This window comes from Myripristis murdjan, chromosome 18 (assembly GCF_902150065.1).
Source record: "Myripristis murdjan chromosome 18, fMyrMur1.1, whole genome shotgun sequence".
Taxonomy (NCBI): domain Eukaryota; kingdom Metazoa; phylum Chordata; class Actinopteri; order Holocentriformes; family Holocentridae; genus Myripristis; species Myripristis murdjan.
Genome location: NC_043997.1, coordinates 21,261,469 through 21,281,703, shown reverse-complemented (window position 1 = coordinate 21,281,703; position 20,235 = coordinate 21,261,469). Strand labels below are relative to the sequence as shown.

General features: G+C 42.4%; 1 protein-coding gene across 2 annotated transcripts in view; it reads left to right on the top strand.

Moving 5' to 3' along the window:
* serpinh2 (serine (or cysteine) peptidase inhibitor, clade H, member 2) overlaps nucleotides 1–20,235 on the top strand; it is a 116,949-nt gene that overhangs the window by 73,638 nt on the left and 23,076 nt on the right. Inside the window, exon 1 of one of the 2 annotated variants that reach the window (XM_030076144.1) lies at nucleotides 8,404–8,477. The exons of the other annotated variant lie outside the window; for it this stretch is intronic. Coding sequence (XP_029932004.1) covers nucleotides 8,473–8,477 — 5 coding nt within the window. The 5' untranslated portion in view covers nucleotides 8,404–8,472. Of the gene's footprint in view, nucleotides 1–8,403; nucleotides 8,478–20,235 lie in introns of those variants that run through there. 2 annotated transcript variants of the gene reach the window in all.

Here is a 20,235-nt window from a genome sequence, read left to right as displayed (position 1 = left end):
GCGTGCTTAATGCTTCCCAGTGTGGCCCTGTTTTCCTCGTTTCTCACTGATGTCTGATCCATCATGTCACGCACTCACTGTCACTGGAGCATGACATTAATGGACATGCAAGGTACAGACAGGCACGAGGGCAGATACACACACACACACACACACACACACACACACACACACTCCTACATGTGCACATTAACACATACGCTAAAAGTCACTGGGGCGTTATATAAATGGGCATGCAAATACATTTTCCAGAAAGGCAGACTCACGCTTTCTCTCAGACACACACACACACACACACATGCACGCACACATATATCTATAAAGTATAAAACCATGCACCAGTGATGGAGCTAGCATAGTAGGAGGCTGATGTGTCATTGCTACTTGCTTGAGAAGAATAATTCATGGATGAACTTATAGTAGAGAAACTGGATGTTAAAGCTGTGCTTCCGAAAAAAGTTTTGCACTGGTTTGTTGCACACGTGCGCACACACACACACACACACACTCCCTCTCTCATACCTGTGTGTTTGCAACTCCCCAAAATATCCTCAAATTAATCTCCTCCCTCCATGCCTCAGTGAACACCGTAGTCACATAGCCCCATCGCCTCGGCCAATCAGCTCACTGCGTTGGAGTGATCTGCTTATTGAAGAGCCGGTGAATGCCACGGCTAGTTGTTTGATTTGAATTTGAATTTTAAAACATCTCCCTCATTACATTTTCCATTATTTAATCAATTATTCATGAAATCCACAAACGAGCGCGGGCTTGCTCGGATGCCGAGCAAACACTTGGACAGCCTCGAACTTGATTCGCCGTTTCTCCTTCATAACCTCCAAGTATACGAGCCCCTGCCTCCTGTACAAGTGTCTCCTAAGGACACTCAGAGAGACAGAGAAGGAGGGAGGGGAGAGTTATGGCTCAGAGGAGACAGGGTTGTGATAGACAAAGGAACAGAGATGGCGGGATGGCAGCAGAAGCAGAAGGGGATGCGGAGAGGGGTGGCAGATGGAGGAAGATGAGAACTGAGGCTCTTGAGAGAGGCAGAAGGATGGAGGGGGAGAAGGAGAGAGCGAAAGAGAGAACGATAGAGAGAGAGAGAGAGAGGCACAGAGAGGAAGAAAGGCAGACAGCAAGACAGTGGGCAAACTGAGTTAAAGCAACCAAGGCAACCAGCAGCATCTGTGATCAATAATGTGTGTCCAATGTGTGATGGGCAGAACAGAGCGCCAGCCGGGCTCACGCAGACAGGAGAGCAGGCCTTGGATATGTTATATCACTGCTTCACACAGCCAAATACTACAGCTCCTTATGAAGAATATTATATTTAAATTATATATTACAAAAAAAAAAAAAAAAAAACTTGGTTTATCTTTGACGCATCACTTCATCTTTTCATCCCCGTCTCTCTCTCTGTCTCTCTGGTCACAAGATAAATAAGGAGAGGTAATGAGAAAACTTACAACCTTGTGAGAGGCAGCCATTGTGTTCTTATATTACAAGTCGTGAATAGTAAAAGGCCTTAGCTGTCTCGCACTAGTCAAGGCACAATCCAGGCAAAGACAAATAGGCACTTGGAGATAAAAAAAAAAAAAAAAAAGTAGAGCGAACGCGAGGATATTGAAAAAGAAACAGATGACCTTCTCCGAGTTTCATTTCGTCCCCGTCTTTCTTCCTCGCCCTGTGTTGTTTCATTCTCGCCGTTCCTCTCTTTCTCGCTCACTCACTCACTCGCTCGCTAATGGTTATTTACCTTGCTGGAAAGGGCTTCGCTTTCTCACCGGAGAGATCGACGGCGGGACGTGAGCAAAAAACCACACGGCGGCAGAGAGGCAGAAAGAGCGCGGAGAGGGGAGAGGAGGAGCAAGCCGAAAGAAAGAAAGAAAGAAAGGAACAAAAAAATATATCACTCATTTCTGTCCCCCGGTGACACCGACTCTTCCTCCCACTCTCCCTCTCCCTCTCAGCTCTAATGGAAGTGAAGCTTTGGCCAGAGACAGAGGGGGGAAAGAAAGAGAATTACATGTCAATATTTGTTCCCCCTAGCTGCCTAGATAGAAACAGATACATTACACTCTCTCAGTCTTTCCCTGTAAGCCAATTCAAGAGCTCTACCTTTTGTTTGGGATCAAGAGGACTACGGGGTCGCCTGGGAGAGGAAAGCAGACATGGCGAAAAGAGTGTGAACGAGGCGACCGAGAAAGCAATGAGAGGATGAGTAACGTTGACAAACAATGAATTTAGGGCCACCGAATGAGAAGTGGAGAGTGGACATTTCCCATAGCAAGTCTTCGGAACAACAAACAATGAGTCAAATCATTGTCAAGGGCTGCTGCTTCTCCATCTCGTTGACTACAGGCTGTATCAGTGGTTTACATAGGAATAGTTATTGCTCTGGTGCCACAGGCCCTCCCTTGCTTGGAAACTGCATAGCTGACAGAATAAATAACTCTTTCTTTGTATTCACTTAAGCTGGTACGATAAAAAAAAATATTTGCTGCAGTGCATCCCGCACTTTTCGCACCTTGGCAGAAGGGTGCGATTGCATCTACAGTGTGTTTTCTGTGTCCAGACCGTAGTGAAAAAATTCATTTCGTTGCAGTGTTGTATTAGGTTCATTGAGGTGAACTGCCCCAATACAAAGCAAACCAGCGGGTTGTAAACAACGACAAATAAATAACTCATTTAACGGACAGAATTTGTTAACATGTCAGCCAGCAACATTCAGGGATGCAGTTGTGATGGGGATCAAAATAAATCTGATTCTACACCATGTAACTTTAGTTAAGCATGATGAAGTTGTTATCATTTACTCTCGTGTTCATAAGAATTTTATTCATTAAGAATATAAGGAGAAATAATTACGCATTAGTCCAAAGTATGGTTAAACCCCCTTGTTTTATGGTGATTTATAGTAGTTGGACGATTACGTGGTCACTCCTTTAAAATGCAGTAAAGTTTTCTTGGAAGATGACCAAGACCCACCATTCTCAAGCATCTCACTGTTGTTGTTTAATTTAATTTAAAAGAGTAAAAATGGTTAATAAAAAACTATTGATATTAAAAGAAGTTATTTACAATATTTACAGTTAATATGTAGAGGAAACATGTTGATTCTAGGATATTTCTATTATTTACAGAAATGCATTGTTATGTTTGAGTACCTCTAGAGTGGCTCAGAGGGAAGTGGTCTGGCGGACTTTTGTAGTTCAGCAAAGTGTTTCATAAGGAGCACGACATCTGCTCACCGCTATTATTTATAACTTACATGGTTATTTCATGTCACCCGAGTCTGGATGTCATTGTTGATGTCAACCCAAATAAAGTGCAAGATACCAGGGTCGGTACCCATAAATAAATAATCTTAAGGCTAAAATTAGCGCCTAATTCACTGATTTAGGAGCAACTCTTAAAAATCAGAGGCGTGTCACTCCTAAAATTTGGGGATTAAGAGTATTTGACGATGCATTTTAGTGCTAAAGCCAGCTCCTAAATCTGTGAAACGTTAGAGGAAGGGAAGGGGACTCCTAAGTCACCAAGACCAAATCACAAACAATCCTAAAATGGCCTCTGCAGCCAATCTGCCTTGTAATTGGACCAGCGTCCTCAAGATTTCAACATTAGTGATCTGATCAAAAGTTATCACCTTAATTGTGTCGCTATTACAATGATGTCAGAGCTAATTTGGGATGCAGCGGTGTTTTCCATTCATGTATCAAACGGTTGTGGCTCACAACTTTGATTTCTGTTGCTATGGTTTCAAGTTTTTAACATATTTAAAAAAATAGTGGCTCACCGGATAAGAACACAATACCACATGTTAAGGCTGAGTCCTGATCGCAGTGTCCTGGGTTCAAGTTCGACCTCAGGCCATTTGATGTCATCCCCTCTCTCTCCCTTGCCTTTCCTGTCTCTCTCTACTGTCACTATCAAATAAAGCAGAAAAAAAATCCTGTCATTGTTATTCATATTACTTAGCTGCCTTTATAGTCATGAAACTCATCATGTGTAGATTATAAATTGATCTATCAGTTGCTCTCTGGTGCAAATGACTATATGTTCTGATTGAAACTAATTTGCTGTCAGTGATTAAAACAAAAGTGAAACTTTAAATGCTTCAGTTTGCTCCAAACTGGCAGGTGTTAGTAACCATGGCAACAGTGTTTGTCCACAATAATTGGGCACTTCGAAGTTATGGAGATGTATAAAACTGTCCAACACTCCCAATTGTTATAGAAAATTAGCACTTGTGCAAAATAACACTGCATTTCGCTGTTCAACAATAGTTTCCACTGGAAACTGGTATCACTGTGGACAATTTATAACTTCATAATTCATAACACAAGACCCTCCTTGTTTTAAAAGTGTCAACATGATATCTCCTACACTATTTTCAATTTCCCATCCCCTGTCAGCCAAGCACAACAAGCATAGTAAGTTAATTCATGAAACACATCAACTATAGCAACAAGGTCAGCACCGCCCTTCCTCTTAGTTTGGGAGTTCTTCCCATTCCTTAGTAAAAGTTGGTCTTAACAGCTTTGGTGATTGGTTTTAAGAGAGAACTCTTAGGTAGGAACTTTGAGTGCTGTTTATGATGCCTCTTATTGATGAAAAAAAAAATGCTTTGTGCATACAGCCCATGATCACCAGGATTTGCCATGTAGGATAAAAGCAGCACTGGCTAATGACCTCCTGTGTACACCAATTCACTAAGCTTCAGCACAGGTGGCACATTCAGTATTCCACTGATATGTTACTATTTGCTATATGTGTAACAGAAATTACAGAACAGTGTTTGAAAATCATTTTAGTACATTAGGATTTAATACCAGGATTGACAATTTGCCAGACAATATCTAAATCGCCCTGATGCAGGACAACCTTCCCATCTGGCACCATTTATAAATGCTTGAAATGCTTACAAACAGCACTAACAAATCAGTGCAATGCTAAGCAACAGCCCTAAATCACTGCAATATCGTCTGATGTTGTACCGCTCATCCAGAGATGTACACAGGGGGTCACGCTGAGCAAACATTTCCAAAGGTAGTTAGTGATGGTTCTGTGTTTTAAGTGTACTTCAAAGGTAACTGGTGGTGGATTAGCACATGATTGTCAAATGAATAGTGGTCACCGGCGCCATGTATCTTGCTTCTTTGCTCTCATTAACTGCTTTCAATCAGCATATATTATTATTGTTTTGCGGCACAGCCACTTTTGATGTCTAACCTTTTAGTCAATCAGAAGTTTGCTGAAAGTCAAGCTTGTGAACCCAAATCAGGCGACCTGGTAATAATGATGCTGATTATTACCAAGGATACTGTCTTCTGGCAGCAACAAAGGCATTTGATTGTGAGATTGATAATGCAAACACCATTTTAGACAATGTGAATAAAAGGTTAATTGTGGTTGTAGATGAGAATAATGACATTCAAATTCATCTGTTTGGAATAAGATATCGTTTGAACTCCATAAGTGATCAAGATTTTTGTGGCAAAGTCAAACATATTGTAATGTAGAATAAATTTGTTGTGAATATGAACTAAATATGTAGGCAAAGAAATTCAGGCATATTGGAATATAAATCTAAAGTGTCAATGAGCTGGACTGACCCCGTGAAGTTACTTAATATTTTAGGGTTTTAGGCAGGAAAAGACGTGTCATGTCTTAAGCGTTTACATTTTTAAGTTTACATTCTGTCATTATGTTCTTTTGCAGGCTAACTTTCACTGAATGAAACAGTAAAATATGCTGAAATTTATAGCGATAAAGGTCAAAACCACAGCACCTGTGAGGCAGGGCCTGCGCAAAGAGGATCCTTCTTGACACCTTCAGGCGTAGTTGGGGCACTCTTGAGAGAAACAAATCTGTTTCTGGTCACCCACTTTGGGTCGGTAGAAGCCAGTGTGGGATTCAGTCTTGAAAGCCCTTCATTTTGGGACGGGATGCCCTTTTCTAAATAATGTAACCTTCAGAATGTGAAAGGTGACTCGTTGTGCTATTCACTGTACTCATTTGAAACGCTCACTTCAAAACATGGCCCCAGGGGCCTCATTTGAGTATGGACAGCGCTTCACAGTCGGAATTTGACCTTTAAAGCCCCAAATGCTTTTTCCTCAGTCATTTCAATGTTGCATATGCACACTTTCCCAAAGGATATGAATTGCAGATGGGAAAATAGCTTTTTGGAGTGTTTTCTTTTGGCTTTTCCCCCGGTGGTCTCATTCGAGTTGAAAAGAACTTCGAAAATCCAGTTAAACTCATGAGTCGATCTTCCTTGCAGCAAGAGGTGTGCCAGTCACTTTGAAAATGAAGTAGTCCCGCTGCTATTATTTTCACCATCTGTGGCAGTTATTTTGTTGTCACATTCTGCATACAAGGGTATGCAATTTTTCTTGTGTGTCTGTTTGTTTTTCTGTTTGTCCAGCAAATATATTATTGCAACTGTTCAAGACAGACTTAAAAAACAGTACACTGTGCACACTTTGTACTTGCTGTAGTCACAGAACTGGCTGATATACTTACGGGTGTGGTTATGTTTGAAGTAAAGATCAGTCTTTTTAGATTATGTTAATGAAATGTATGAAAACTGTAATCCTGTTCTCAAAAGTCACAGGTAATCATTTTTTAAAAGTAATTTTTCAGTGTGTCTCCTGTCAGGGGAGCAGATTGACCTCCTCAACCCCCCTGGCATTTTGGAGGAAATAACTTTTTTGGCTTATCACCTCTGCCCTAGAGAGATTTGCACGCCAGTGAGCCCATGCAACCATATCACTTCAATCTCAACGATATAGTGATATGGATCATCGAAAAACTACATTATACCTGATATTGCTGCATGCTGCAGTGATCGCATAATACTGTAAGATTTATATCTTCAAACTGGGCAAAAAGCAATCATCACAAGGCAAAAACCCAGTTCTCCTAACCAAAGCAGGTGTTTATTACAGATCTGCAAGGAGAAAAATGGATTTACAACAGCCGCAGTTGAATCCCTGTGCTAATTTGTCTCAGAGTGTTAACACAAGACATTCCCTTATATTCAGTGATACAAACAATCCCCCTCCTCCTGCTGAAGGCCTCAGTGTACATTTTTTGCTCTGGCTCTACAAAGATAGCAAGCGTACACATTGCTACAGACGTTTATGAGAAGGACACATGGAGGATGCATGAGGACACATGGAAAAATACAAAATGCACACATGAATACAAAGCCACAGAGAATGAAAGACCAGAAATATGAGCAGGCTGACGTTCATTTCTTTGATGCAAATCTGTGTTTGGCAGGACAGTGTTTTTGAGTTTAGAGAGGGATATATTGGAGGATATGGGGGTTATGTGTGTGTTTTCAGTTATGTTTGGTGCATGTTTGAATGGAGGAGGGGTTTGACTACAGGTCAATTGCTTTGTAATGCCTGCTGCATTGATTGTCAGTGTTATTATAAAGCTCAGGTGCAAAGTGACCGATTACACTCTGCTGATAATTTTCAACAATAAAGACTTACTGCAATGTAATGCCTATAGGATAACATTGATTGGCAGAGTTATTAGGAAGCTCAGGTGCCTGGTGCTTGTGCGCTTAATGAAGGGGTCCAACCCAGTGTCAGATGCCCATCAGGGTACAATAGAGGGGGGCGACAAGGCTGGGCCGTCCCATCAGTCACCGCGCTGCGGGGGGGTCAGAGGTGACCCTGGCACCCCATCTGGTTCAGAACGCACTGATAAGAGAGAGGAGGGGTGTACTTGTGTGTGTGTTAGTGTGTGTGTGTGTGTGTGTGTGCGTGTGTGGGTAGATTAGGAACACCTACTGCTTACAGATAGGTACAGGCATATGGGGCTCATGCAGGTACACAGATAGAGGAAGGTGTACATGTTTATAGACAGACACAAATGAACACACACACTACACATGTAAGCACAGCAACTCCCACGTGCACACACACATGCACACATTCTCTCTCAAAGGGGTGGGGAGGTGGGAGGGGGTCAGGGGTGATCTGTCACATGATGCACCGTGACTGTGACAGATGGGTGCACACACACACACACACACACACTCACACACACACACACACAGTTTCATGTCCCTGTGAGGCTGGCAGGGTCCTGACCTGTGTGACCCAGCTCCCAGACTGGGCAGGCATATGGGCCGGGACCCTGGGGGCAACAAGATAGACAAAGACCTGGCTGGCACCACTAGAGGATAAACAACACAGTTTACCCAGCTTTTAAGTCCGAGATGGCGTTTACACACCTTTTTTTTATACCTAGTAGTTTTTGCAATATGAAATTTTGCAGATGCTTGTGGCCTCATGTTTATCCCATATAATTATGGTCCACTTCAAATAAAAATGATGCACAACCCGATGCTAATATGAAAAATGTTGGATTTTTTTGGGCATGGGTTAGAAGGAAGCAGGTGGAGGCAGTGGCTGGCATGGTGAGCTTGGATGAGGAAGGGCAAACATGGGGTAGGCATGGCTGGGTATGAATTAACATGGCTTGGCCTCACCTGCTGCACACTGTGTTAATTATACGCCACATCACTCTGGCTCATTCCATTGTGCTTATTTTATGTATAGTCGCTTTGTTTTTGACACAGGGATCGCGAAACTGATAGTGAAAAATGAACAGATGGCCAAAAACATAATCTGTGCCCGTTTGTCTCGTCATGTTTCCCACTTAAAGATGCATACTCACGAACACACACACACACACATACACATTCACACACACACACATGCAGGACATGTACTTCTGTAGCTATTTGAATCCCTGCTTTGTCTTTGGCTCTATCGTACCTAATAAACCCACATGGAAATCATATATCTGCTCCTGTACTAGAGAAATATTGCCATATATCTTACATATGTATTCATATACGAAACAATTATATATACACCCCTCTGGATATGATGATATATACGTAGCCCATACATGTTGAACTTATTTATGTGCATATATGAAAACAATTGGGAAGATGCATGCATCTGTATTATATGTCAGACACATATGTCTGTATATGAAAACATGTCAAGTTGTAATATGTTTCATATGGAAATAGACCTTTTCACAGTAGCCATTTTGACATGAAATAGCAGGTAAACACAGGTGATGCTATTGACATTACTCAGGTCTAAGAGCAGCTGTGTCCTGCTATTGTTCATACTGGCTCACTGGAGAGGCTCTGCTTCATTTAAATGGAATGGAACCTTAACATCATTAGAAACATTTGTGTTTGCCTGCTATACAGTATCATGCCAAAATGGTTGCTGTGAAAAGGGTCTACTAATATGGTCATATATATATTACATTTAATGCAAGAAACACCTTAGAAACCAGTGTAACCAGCCCTACATTGAATTTATCTGTGCCACGACAATAGTAGCAGCATAGAAACCAGTTCTGCAATGTGTTGATGTGTACCACAGCATGGGGACCAGTGTGCCCCAGCCTATGTATCACAGTCCAATCCGCAGTGCATTTTATTGGGCTCTATCTGTAAGTTGCATTCCCAAGTGTCTGCTGCCTAGATTGTTTTTAGAAAACCAATTCTACCTGGCCTGCATTCTATTGATCGATCCTGCAACAACAACCTTCACCTGTGATGCTTCCTCTCTTATCTGTGGAGATTGAGCCTTCTCTTTACATTCGCCATCTATCAGTCGCGTTTATTCTCTGTCTCTCGCGCACACATGCATACATGTAGTCCTCAAGCTACATGTGATATAGGGTTGTGCGATATGATGGTGTATATGATGAGCTCTGTTGAGTCAGAGCTCCCAGTTGTCTTTGAACGCACCATGACTACACGCGGGCTCCAAAACAATCCCTTACAGGACAGGACAAGATGGGGAACTTCTACTTAAAAATGAGGGTACTTCTGATGTTTGGATATCATTTAGATAACAAATCTATGACATTGACCAGAAAATGGTACTTTGCAAAGTTCGCCTCAGACCCCTACGTCAGCACAACAAAACTCTTTTACCACTTACAGAGGAAGGTGTTGAAAGCAAAAGCAAATGAGAAAAGAGAAAGTGCCTTTCATTTCTATTTAGTTCACAGAATTATCAAAAAGTATCAAAGTATCAAATTCATCACATTTACAGAAAGTATACTATAAAGATATAAGAATATTTCGCCATCAAGGTATGAAATGATCCGTACAAGATTTTGTCCATATCGTACAGCCATAATGTGATATACACCGACTCGATCAGCCTCAGTTGAAATCTTTTCACTCCCCATTTACTCCTCACCCCGAGTGTTCGCATGCATACACACTCACTCACTCACACACACACTCATACACACACACACCTGTGAGATGTCCACTGGAACAAATCACCAGCTGCCAGTGCTAAATGAAGATATAACCACTCCTGGCCGCCATGTACCTTCAGCAGTGCCACTTAATCCTGCCATAGGAACTAATGTGGATGGACACTCAGTGATGGAGAGAGACATGCACTAACAAACACATCCACTCCAACTAACAGTGATTGACACTGGCCCACACAAAGCCGTCTTTTTCTTTTACACACAAACACGCACGTAAACAAGCCAACATGCAGAAACATATGACCATAAATACAACACACACACACACGCTCACACACACAAACACACACAGCACACCCTGTCACTCTGGCTGCAATCCTGCTAACTGCTCTGTTAAAGCCTGTCAAGATCAAACGAGCTGCCATTCAGCCTGACTTCTGCTTTTATTCGTCTTTATTCTTTTGTGCCCCGTTCATCAGCAACACTGTGAGCTTGAAATCACAGCATTCTATCTTTTTTTTTATTTAATCAAAACTGAGTTATCCACATAGTCATTATCTTTTATGTTTCATTTATGCTTGTGTGGTGTTTATTACAGAAAGAACATCTTTTTTTTTTGCCGCTGGTATGCGAAGACCTCTTCAATATTCCGCAACGGCACTGCAGAAATAGCCTTGTAATTCAAAGCCTGTGACATAATGTACAAGCATGCAAGCATTAACGCGCACATGCACACTCTGTCTCACACACACACAAATGCACACATACAGACACACACACACACACTGTGATTACATGTGGAATTCCTATCAGAAATTGTTATATATCAATCTGGATGGATACCATATCCTCTGTAGTGAAATACTGAGTATAGGCTCCCTGCTGTGCCATTTGGATGCTTACAGCACCGTGAATGCATTGGCTTACATCTTTTGCATGGTTGACCCCAGTGGGTGTGGAACTCCTACACCTGGCAAGGGCAGTACCATGTGCTAGAGTGGCCTTTGGCTGCATGACCCATAATGTCCTAAACTGGTGAATAACCTCAGTAATATTTTGCATTGCAGTACACTTGCATTCAAAACGTCAGTCTGTAAGAGCGTATCAATCAATCAATCTGTACAAAACTCCTCAGAGTTTCTTCTTCTGTGTATAGTCTGTCTCTCTCTCTTTTTCTCTCTCTCCCTCCCCCTCCACACCCCCCTCTATCGGTGTGTCTGTCACCGTTGCCTGGTTTGTCAGAGAGCAGTGATCATCGTTAATGACAGGCAGGCTTTAATTAGCCCAGAGTAAACAATTAACATGACAGAAAAACATTTCAATGCAAATCACACACTCCGATGATAAAGTGCAGCAACAATATCCATGAATACATTTGCCTGTAATTAGGAATACCTTCCAGGTTATTTGTGTGTATGTGTGTGTGTGTGTGTGTGTGTGTGTGTGTGTGTGTGTGTGTATGTGTGTGCGTGTGTGTGTGTTGTCTTTATAAATTCCTTTTTTAACATTGTTTTCCTTACCGCTGGCTCGCCTTTTGTCTGAGTCTCTCATTAACGCTTATGGAATTGTTATTTCAGTAATGGATGTCTGACAGTAAAGCCATAGAAATTGCAATCAAATGAGGTTTAATGGGCTGCAGATGAACAGGGACCAGTTGATACACAAGGAAGCACTGAATTAGCTTCCTCCGCTTCTCTCTCACTCTCTCTCACTCTCTCACTTGACATGCTTTTTAATACTGTTTATTATTTTCAATGTAAAGAAGAGTAATATCCGCGTTGAATCGAATCGACTTGACAGTAAATGACGAGAAAAAAGCTGAAACGAAGGAGTGTGGCCAATGGCCAAGAAATGTGTACAATGACACAAGTTGAATTGTATGTGAAAATACAAGCAGTGTTGGATTGCAATTACATAGTTAAGTACATAACAAAGAATTACAGGCGGAAAGAATTAAGTCCTATTAGTCCATCTGTCAATAAGAGGTTGCCAGACTATGGAGAATGTCTTTTCTCTGCTGGCGATCTGGTAATGGAGCCTCTCCATATGCAACACACTCCCCAGATCCCTCAGCCATGGATGAAATACTGGACTCCAGCATCCAACACTGTAATATGATGTCTGAGTACCAAATTATAGACAGACAAATGGCATCGACCCTTAGGCTGGCTACATGTTAATTGCCACAAACAGAGTAAGTAATGGGTCTCGGCCAGAGCTCTGCCAAAGGCCTTTTATAGATGATCAAAGTTCCCACATGGAATGCAACTTAAGGCAGCTGCTAAACTGGCATTTTTCACTCTTTAGAAGGAGCAGTGCTGTAGTAAATGGCACAAAGTGAAACTGGTGCTGTTGACACAATAAATGATCTGTCAGCTCCAGGCAATAATGCAAGTAAATTTACATTTTGTCTCTTTTAGCAATCACATTGCAGCCTTTAGACCTGGTATGAACGAGTGAACGAATAAGGCAGTAAACATGGCATCCCCATAAATGATGCTGTCCCCATCTGGATAACAAATATTTTTGACCTGTAATGGCACCATCCCTTTTAATATGAGAACAAAGTGGTGAGATGATTAATCTTGCAAAGTTTTGATAAAATCTGATCATTGGATATTGCATGTGACACATGGACAAATGATTGGATTTTTTTTTTCTATGATGAGGAGGTTTGAGATGAGAGTCCATTAGATCCTTTTGCAATCTTTCTCCAGATGAATTTTGCATTGTCAGAGTCACTTCTCTCATTTTCAGCCTCTGTCCCTTTAAGGGCTAAAACCCCTCTCTGTTTCTCCCTCCTCCTTTTTATTCCATGTTTTTCATGGCATCTCTATTTTGGCCCTGTTCTCTCGTTTTTTCCCCTCGTTTCTCTCTCTCTCTTCTCTGGAGTAATTGCATTGATAGTGAACAGTGCTGCTAATTAATTATGCAGCAGCCGAAAATTGAGGTGAGAGCGAGGGAAAGGGAGGAGGGTAGATGAGGCCTGTGCCAAATGGTCTACAGTACAGAGAGAGAGAGAGAGAGAGGAGAGAGAGAGAGAGGATGGTAAAGCACATTGAGAAGAAAGCCAGATGGGGAGCAGAACAAAGGAAAAGAACAAGAAAATGTGGAAGAAAGAGAGATTAGAGGCGAAGAACGTAACAAGTAAGAGGTTACGTTTGTAACGAGGATCTGTTGAAATGTGGAGATCAACAGCGCGGAGGCAAATGGAGGCGCTCCTAGAGATGAAGATTAGAGGGACTGATGCAAACACTGGCAGGAAAAGGCAAAGGGAAGTTTCAGCATTCCCCACTATCTTACAGGTGAAAGGCACACATCTGTTCCTCATGCATACTGGACAGTCCGATGGGACTCCTAATAGATCTGATGGGCTGTATGGGGTCAGGCTTTCCCAGGTAAATATAATTTCAAGATAAAAGTTGAGACATTCGCAGCTCTTCATAGCTACCATCTGGACCATTTGTGAAAATTTCTTTCTTGTATCAGTTTCCAATGCTGTTTTAATATGATTTTTTTTGACATTGTCCTATCATATTGTCAGAACTTTGGACTCATTAGGGTTGACGCTGGGCATGGGATTTTGTATGAGACACGTGCGCGCCCCCATCCATCAAATACATGCTGTGCACTGGAAATTCCTATTAGCAGGATTAAAAATAGCATCATGAGCTCATTCTGAACTATTTCAGATGTTAACAGCACATATCACATAAGGCAACACCTTGGGCTTGGACAGAAATATTTTTTTGTTCAGGTCTGACAGTAAAGCCATACATTTTCAAATCCAAGTTCAAGTTCAGGTTTATTTAGAGCCCAAAATCAATGTTTACAGTCGCAAAGGGCTTTTCTCCAAAACACCCACAGAGGAAACAGGGAAAAAGGGAAGAAATCCTGAAAAGAGAGGGGAGGGGGCCTCTTCCTGGCGAGTCTGGTTTGCAATGGGTGACGTCCAGGTGGGCAAGTGATCAAGAACAATTATGTGAATTTTTTCTTTTTTTTTAAGATTATTTTTTGGCATTTCTGTTTTATTTGATGGTAACAGCAGTAACAGGCAAGGCATGGGAGAGAGAGGGGATGACATGCTGCAAAGGGTGCAGGCCGGATGTGAACCCGGGCCACTTGGCCTCGATATGTGGTACACACTGAGCTACCTGGGTGCCTGTATAATAATATAAATTTTTTAAAAAATAAAACCACTAGCAAATAGAACAAAGAAAACAAACAAGCAGCAAGAGGCCTCGACATAGGTGGGGGACCAGGTTGAGGCTTATACCTGTGCATTATTTTCTGTCTGTCTCCCAGTGTTTCAGTGTTCCCTCCGTTTCCCATGTGCCCTTCTTCACTTTACTTCTTTCCCTGCTTCACCTCTGTCACCTCCACCCTCTCTGCAGAACCCCCCCACCCCTCCTCTCCCACCCCCCCTTCCCACTGTCATCTCCATCTCTGCCGCCCCTCTCCAACTGGAGTGCTGGCTCGACTAATTAAAAGCCTTAATCAGGATTCATAATTAGGTCTAATCAGTGCCTTGTACATCATTCCCTTGCATTCTTCCTTCGCTGGCGCTGAAGGCCGAGATGCTTATGAAATAATTTAGGCAACTTAATGCGTCCAAATGCGGAGCAGGGAGCAGGGTTTCAGTGAAAAGGGAAAGAGAGGAGAACATGATTGGGAGCAGGCGGCTGATTGCTTCCCCTCCCTCCCCGTATGTCGCCCTCCGTCACTCATTCTGATTTATTCCCTTTCTTTCTTACCCTCTCTATCTTTTTGCTCTCTCTCCCTCTCTGATATGAGCGTGTGTGCGCTGCCCTCATGACAAGGCAGTGGGGTAATAAAGCAGACAGCCTTCCAGATTATGGCTCCCTCCTCTAAACTACAACGCATCCACCTGCTTCATTACAGCTGAGGCCCCAGCATACTAAACCCCGCAACAGCCTCCTCCTGCTTTACTGCCTTCTGTCCACCTGAGCTCTCATCTGTTAGGAATATCACCCAACACAATACAGTATAAGAACAGAGAATAATTATACTGTTCATGACGGCAAAGGCCTCAGCATACTTAAGACTACATCCTCCTGATTTATTACCATATGTCTCTGTGCTGCTGTCATCAGTTCTACAAAGTAGGAATATGATCCCATGGCAAAGCTGCAGCTACTTTTGAATTACAGCGGTCTATATGATCGTAGCTCATTTCCAATCCCGACTGAACCGTTTCTCTTGTGCCTCTGTGCCAGCCTTCCTGCTGTTTCAATAAGAACTTGTTATGCAGAAATTAAGGAAAAAATGGTAAAGGAAGTGATTTGCCCACTCTCCTTTACTAAAGAAAAGCGCTCTTAGAGTTTGACAGATTAAGCCGCATTGAACAGATTTCAGCATGGGGAGTTTTTCTGCCCTCTTTGTCGGAGCTGTCAGCACCAGACAATTAAAAAAAAATTAAATCAGGTCCCCAGGTACATGTTCATGCTGTGGTACACACATGTAATTGCAATTATGATGACAATGATATTACAATGTACACTATAGAAATTTGTCAAAATCGTGACATGTATTGTTCTGTATGAGGTGCTGAGTGTGTAATGTAGGGGTTACCTTGACAACTATAAATCGAGACACATGCTGTAACTGGATGAGGGTTAATGGGTGCGAAGAAAAACGGGAATGGTGTATCATTTCCTGAAGAGGCTTTTCTATTATCAGATGGGGTCACGTGATGCCCAATAAGGTGGTCTCGGGACCTGCTGATGTCTCTATGGAAACCAGACTGAACATTTGGAAAACAACCACCTGGGTTGCAGCTTTATCTACTGGATATGTACTGAGAGGAGCGGCGAGGCAGAAACACAGTAGACTCCCCTTCAAAATATGTGCTCTTAGGTTGCCAGTGAACCAAATATAAACATTTATTTTCTTTTATTGCTAGCCTGCCACGGTGTCAGCTATGCGCCCAGATATTTGACTTTCTTTCAACAGTTTCTGTGTTAACTTTCTACGTTGCAGATTCAAATCTGGGATGGCACGGTCACATGGCATGTTCCTTACACCACTGAGCCACCAGGAAACCCCAAACAGATTAACTTTTTTTTTTTTTTTTTTTTTTGCTCATATGCTTCCATCTGGTTATTTTTAACAATTAGATTTATCACTGAGGCAGGGCTTCACCTCTGAAATTGGAAAGAGCACTATGCAGGGCCAAATCGAACTAAATGTACTCTTTGTGATATTTTTGGCAGCTTAGTTGGATAGTTTTGGACAAAAAAAACAAAAAAAAAAAACAGAATGTCATTTCCAGCCTATTTCTCAAAATGAAGACCACATGTCCCATAAACCCTGTTGCTTCCTGTCACAAAGACGATGCTTACACAGTTTAAAACACAGTGTAGAGGCTGGTAGTGGCTGCCAGTCTTCTTAATGATGGTCTTGTTTTTTTCAAGGTAATTATACTAATGACTCAGAATGATTGTCTTAAAAAATATTGTTAAAATGCTACACATAGCAGACGCAATCATGTGGCGCAAGCCTCATCAGTCCCAAGGAGAGGGAGTGTGCCAAAACAGAGTTGTATACACAGGTAAGCAAATCCACAGAGCAACAGAGGGAATTATATCATCAAACTCAAAGTATGCTCTGAAATTCCTGTCTCTTTGAAGTTGCTGAAGATGTTGTGGACAGCGGTCTCTCCTAAAACAACAGTAAAACTTTACAATAAGACTATGCTTAGAAAAGGTTTATGAAAGGCTTACGATTATTAATCAGGTTGTAAACATGTGTAAATCATTGATTAAACAGTTATAAAGAAATTATAACCCAGATTCCATGCATTGATAGACACCTATGATGGCTGTTAACGATGACTGATAAAGGGACAAGACAAAGTAAGCTAAGCAACCAGCAAGATCTAACAGATTCACTTAGCCACTTAGTTAGTGAGCCTACAGTGATGTGTGATAACGTCTTAATAATTGTTTATTAATGATTTACAAAGTGTTTACAAACTAATAAATAATCAAATTATAAACCATTCATAGACCCTTTTATAGGGGCTCTCTTATTGTAAAGTGGTACCTACATAAATATGTTGAAGCATGCACTGCAGCAGGAGGGGGAGAGACATCTGCAGCATAGCATCGCACCACAGCACAATGCAATCCAGAGTTTTAAAATTTTAAAATCTGCTTTTAATAAATGCATGAGGGCCGTTATCTGTGGTCACTTTGGAATTGCGGTAAAGAAATATTTACAAGCCTCTCGGTGTACATCTTTTAATGTCACGTGGGGAACGGCAGAAACTAATGTAATTTTGATGAATGCAAACAGAATTAATGCAGGGCCACATTTTCCTCCAACACACACACACACTCACACGAGCACACACACACGTGCGCACACACCAAATAAATGCCATTAAATGCCATTTACTTAAAAAATTGCGGCGTTTGTAGTGCTGTAGAGAAAACAAAGGGCCAAAGTGGAACTATAAACTAAAGGTCAACATTTTACACAGGCTGGCTGAAGTGCGAAGGGCTGGACAAAAATGTGTGTGAGCCTGCGCGTGTGCGTGTAGCTCAGTGAGGGTGGCGTGCGGTGTGCGGATCCATAAAAATATGATTTCTTTGAGATTCAAGCTCACGCAGGATTTGTAGAGAAGTAAGCCAGAGTTATTAGCCGCTGTCATGTGACTCGCTGCAAGGTGGTCTGCACGGCCTGTTGACGCCACGCACACACACACACACCCTCTACAGCCGTCTGAGCAGTCATTTCCTGGGGTATTAGAGGCCCTATAACACGGTGGGCCATTAACAGCGGAATAATATCACAAGTTGACCCTTGACATTCATAGCAGCTTATATCTCCTTGCTGATAGATGGGAGGCTGGCTCTGCATAGCACTCTGAACTGGAAATGAACTGACACGGAGAGAGAGGAGGGCAAAATCCCTCCATCTTAAGCCCCGTTGGAGCGAATAGCAGAGCGGCTTAGAGGGGTGGGAAAAGGGATGGGGGATGTTGTGTGTGTGTGTGTGTGTGTGCGTGAGAGAGAGAGGGAGAGAGGGATGCTTTGACACCAGTCGGGGAGACAGGGAGAGTTAGAGGGATAATGAGAATGGAGATAGATTTTTTTTCCTTCTTTTTACGAAGCTGAGCTGTAGTAACGCCTTAAGATACTACCTCCAACCCCCGCCCCACCCCTCCACATGCACACCCACACACACACATATACAGTCATCCCAGCCCCGGTAGCCTGTTAGAACAGATGACATCACCTGTTGATTGAATAGCTGAACCACATATAGATTGCCAGACATTGCACCTTTCGCACCATTGCACATTTCACTCTCCCTTTTTCGTAAGCTTGAAAATTCTGCTCTTTACATGACGGTTTTGTTTGATTCCGCCCGTGCACGCCGCTCAACCTCGGCTGTCATTCCTGTGGCATCGCTCATCCGCTCGTTCTCGCCTGTTGCTTACCAGAATTCCCCTCATCTCGTTACCGCAATCCCTCCTCTTCTTTATCCTTCCTTTCCTCCCCCGTCTCTCATCTTTGGTTTAGTATTTCTGCTGAAACATAGTCGTAGTAATTAAAAAAAAAAAAAAAAAGAGCGACACTGCGACTCATTTGCACCTCTCCATGACTCAAAACTGCCTGTTTTTGCCTCTGTTGCCGCTCCCCCGCCACACTCTGACCTTTCACTCGTCCCTCTTCTGCCTCGCTTCGCCCTCCCACATCATTTCTTTCTCTTGCCTGTCTGCCTCTGTCGGCGTGCCCTCCAGCAGTGGTGTAACCCGTCTCCGCTGGGGGGGTGAGTTTACCTGGCAGGTCTGGCCTGCAGTCTACCTCTGCCTAACTTTGTCTTTTCTATTCCTCCCTCTGCCCTCAGTTTTTCCACCCATTTCCCCTCTATCCATTCACCTCCCAAGCACCCACAGATGACTCAATGCCCACCTGCCCCGCAGCCATCATCTATCAATCAATCTCACCTAACTACACATACAATGGTTCTGTGTGTGTGTGTGTGTGTGTGTGTGTGTGTGTGTGTGTGTGTGTGTGTGTGTGCCTGCCATGGGATACATACAGTAACCGCTGTGAAGGACTAAAATGACAGCTCCAGCCCTCGGGGAAAGGTTGAACTTCAGTGTGCGGTTGTGTGTGTGCACATGCTCATGGGTGTCCATGTACATGTAAATGCAGTTATCGCCATAAATATGGATGATAATGCACAGAGAGGGGTTGTGAATAAAACATGTGAACAGGTGAAGGCAGCTCTACTGTACACTCTGTGGATGTTAATCTGCAAGGCCGTTACCAGGCTGCAGTGGTAAGGACTTCGCCATTTTGGTTCAAGTGTCACTGCATCCAAATGTGCAGAACAATATCAGGGCAATTTTTATATGAATGCACTGTTTGTGTGAGTAAAAGGCAACCGGTAAAACTCCACAGTATAACTGAAAGGGACGGTAAACCTGGTTAAAAACAGGGATTTTATTATTTAGTGTTATTCTTGAGTACTATCTTCATCATCCGCCAAGATTTGAGAGTTCCTGAAAGTCAGTAACTGTAGTAAGACTGAGTGTTAACATCTGCACTCTCTAAAGTAATTGTCTACATTCCAGCAGGACTGGGTGGGCGTGCCTGTAGACTAATGTCATTGTTGCGATGCTGGTAAGACCAACTGTGGTCAAAATATCTTGCTTGTTGGAATTGGTGTTGCAACAATATGATAGCAAATGTTTTCATAGATTTTCAGAGCTTGCTAAAAACCTGAAGCTCAAGTCCATGGCTGACATCATTGCTAGCTAAAGCTCTGTATTTAGATGGAAGCCTTTGCTGAGACTGGAGGAATAATTACATTCAATAATAATAATAGAAACATATTAACTTTTTTTTTTCTTTAATTTGGATTTAAAAGCAGCTATGAAAAGTTCCCAAGGAAGGTTTTACTGTAATG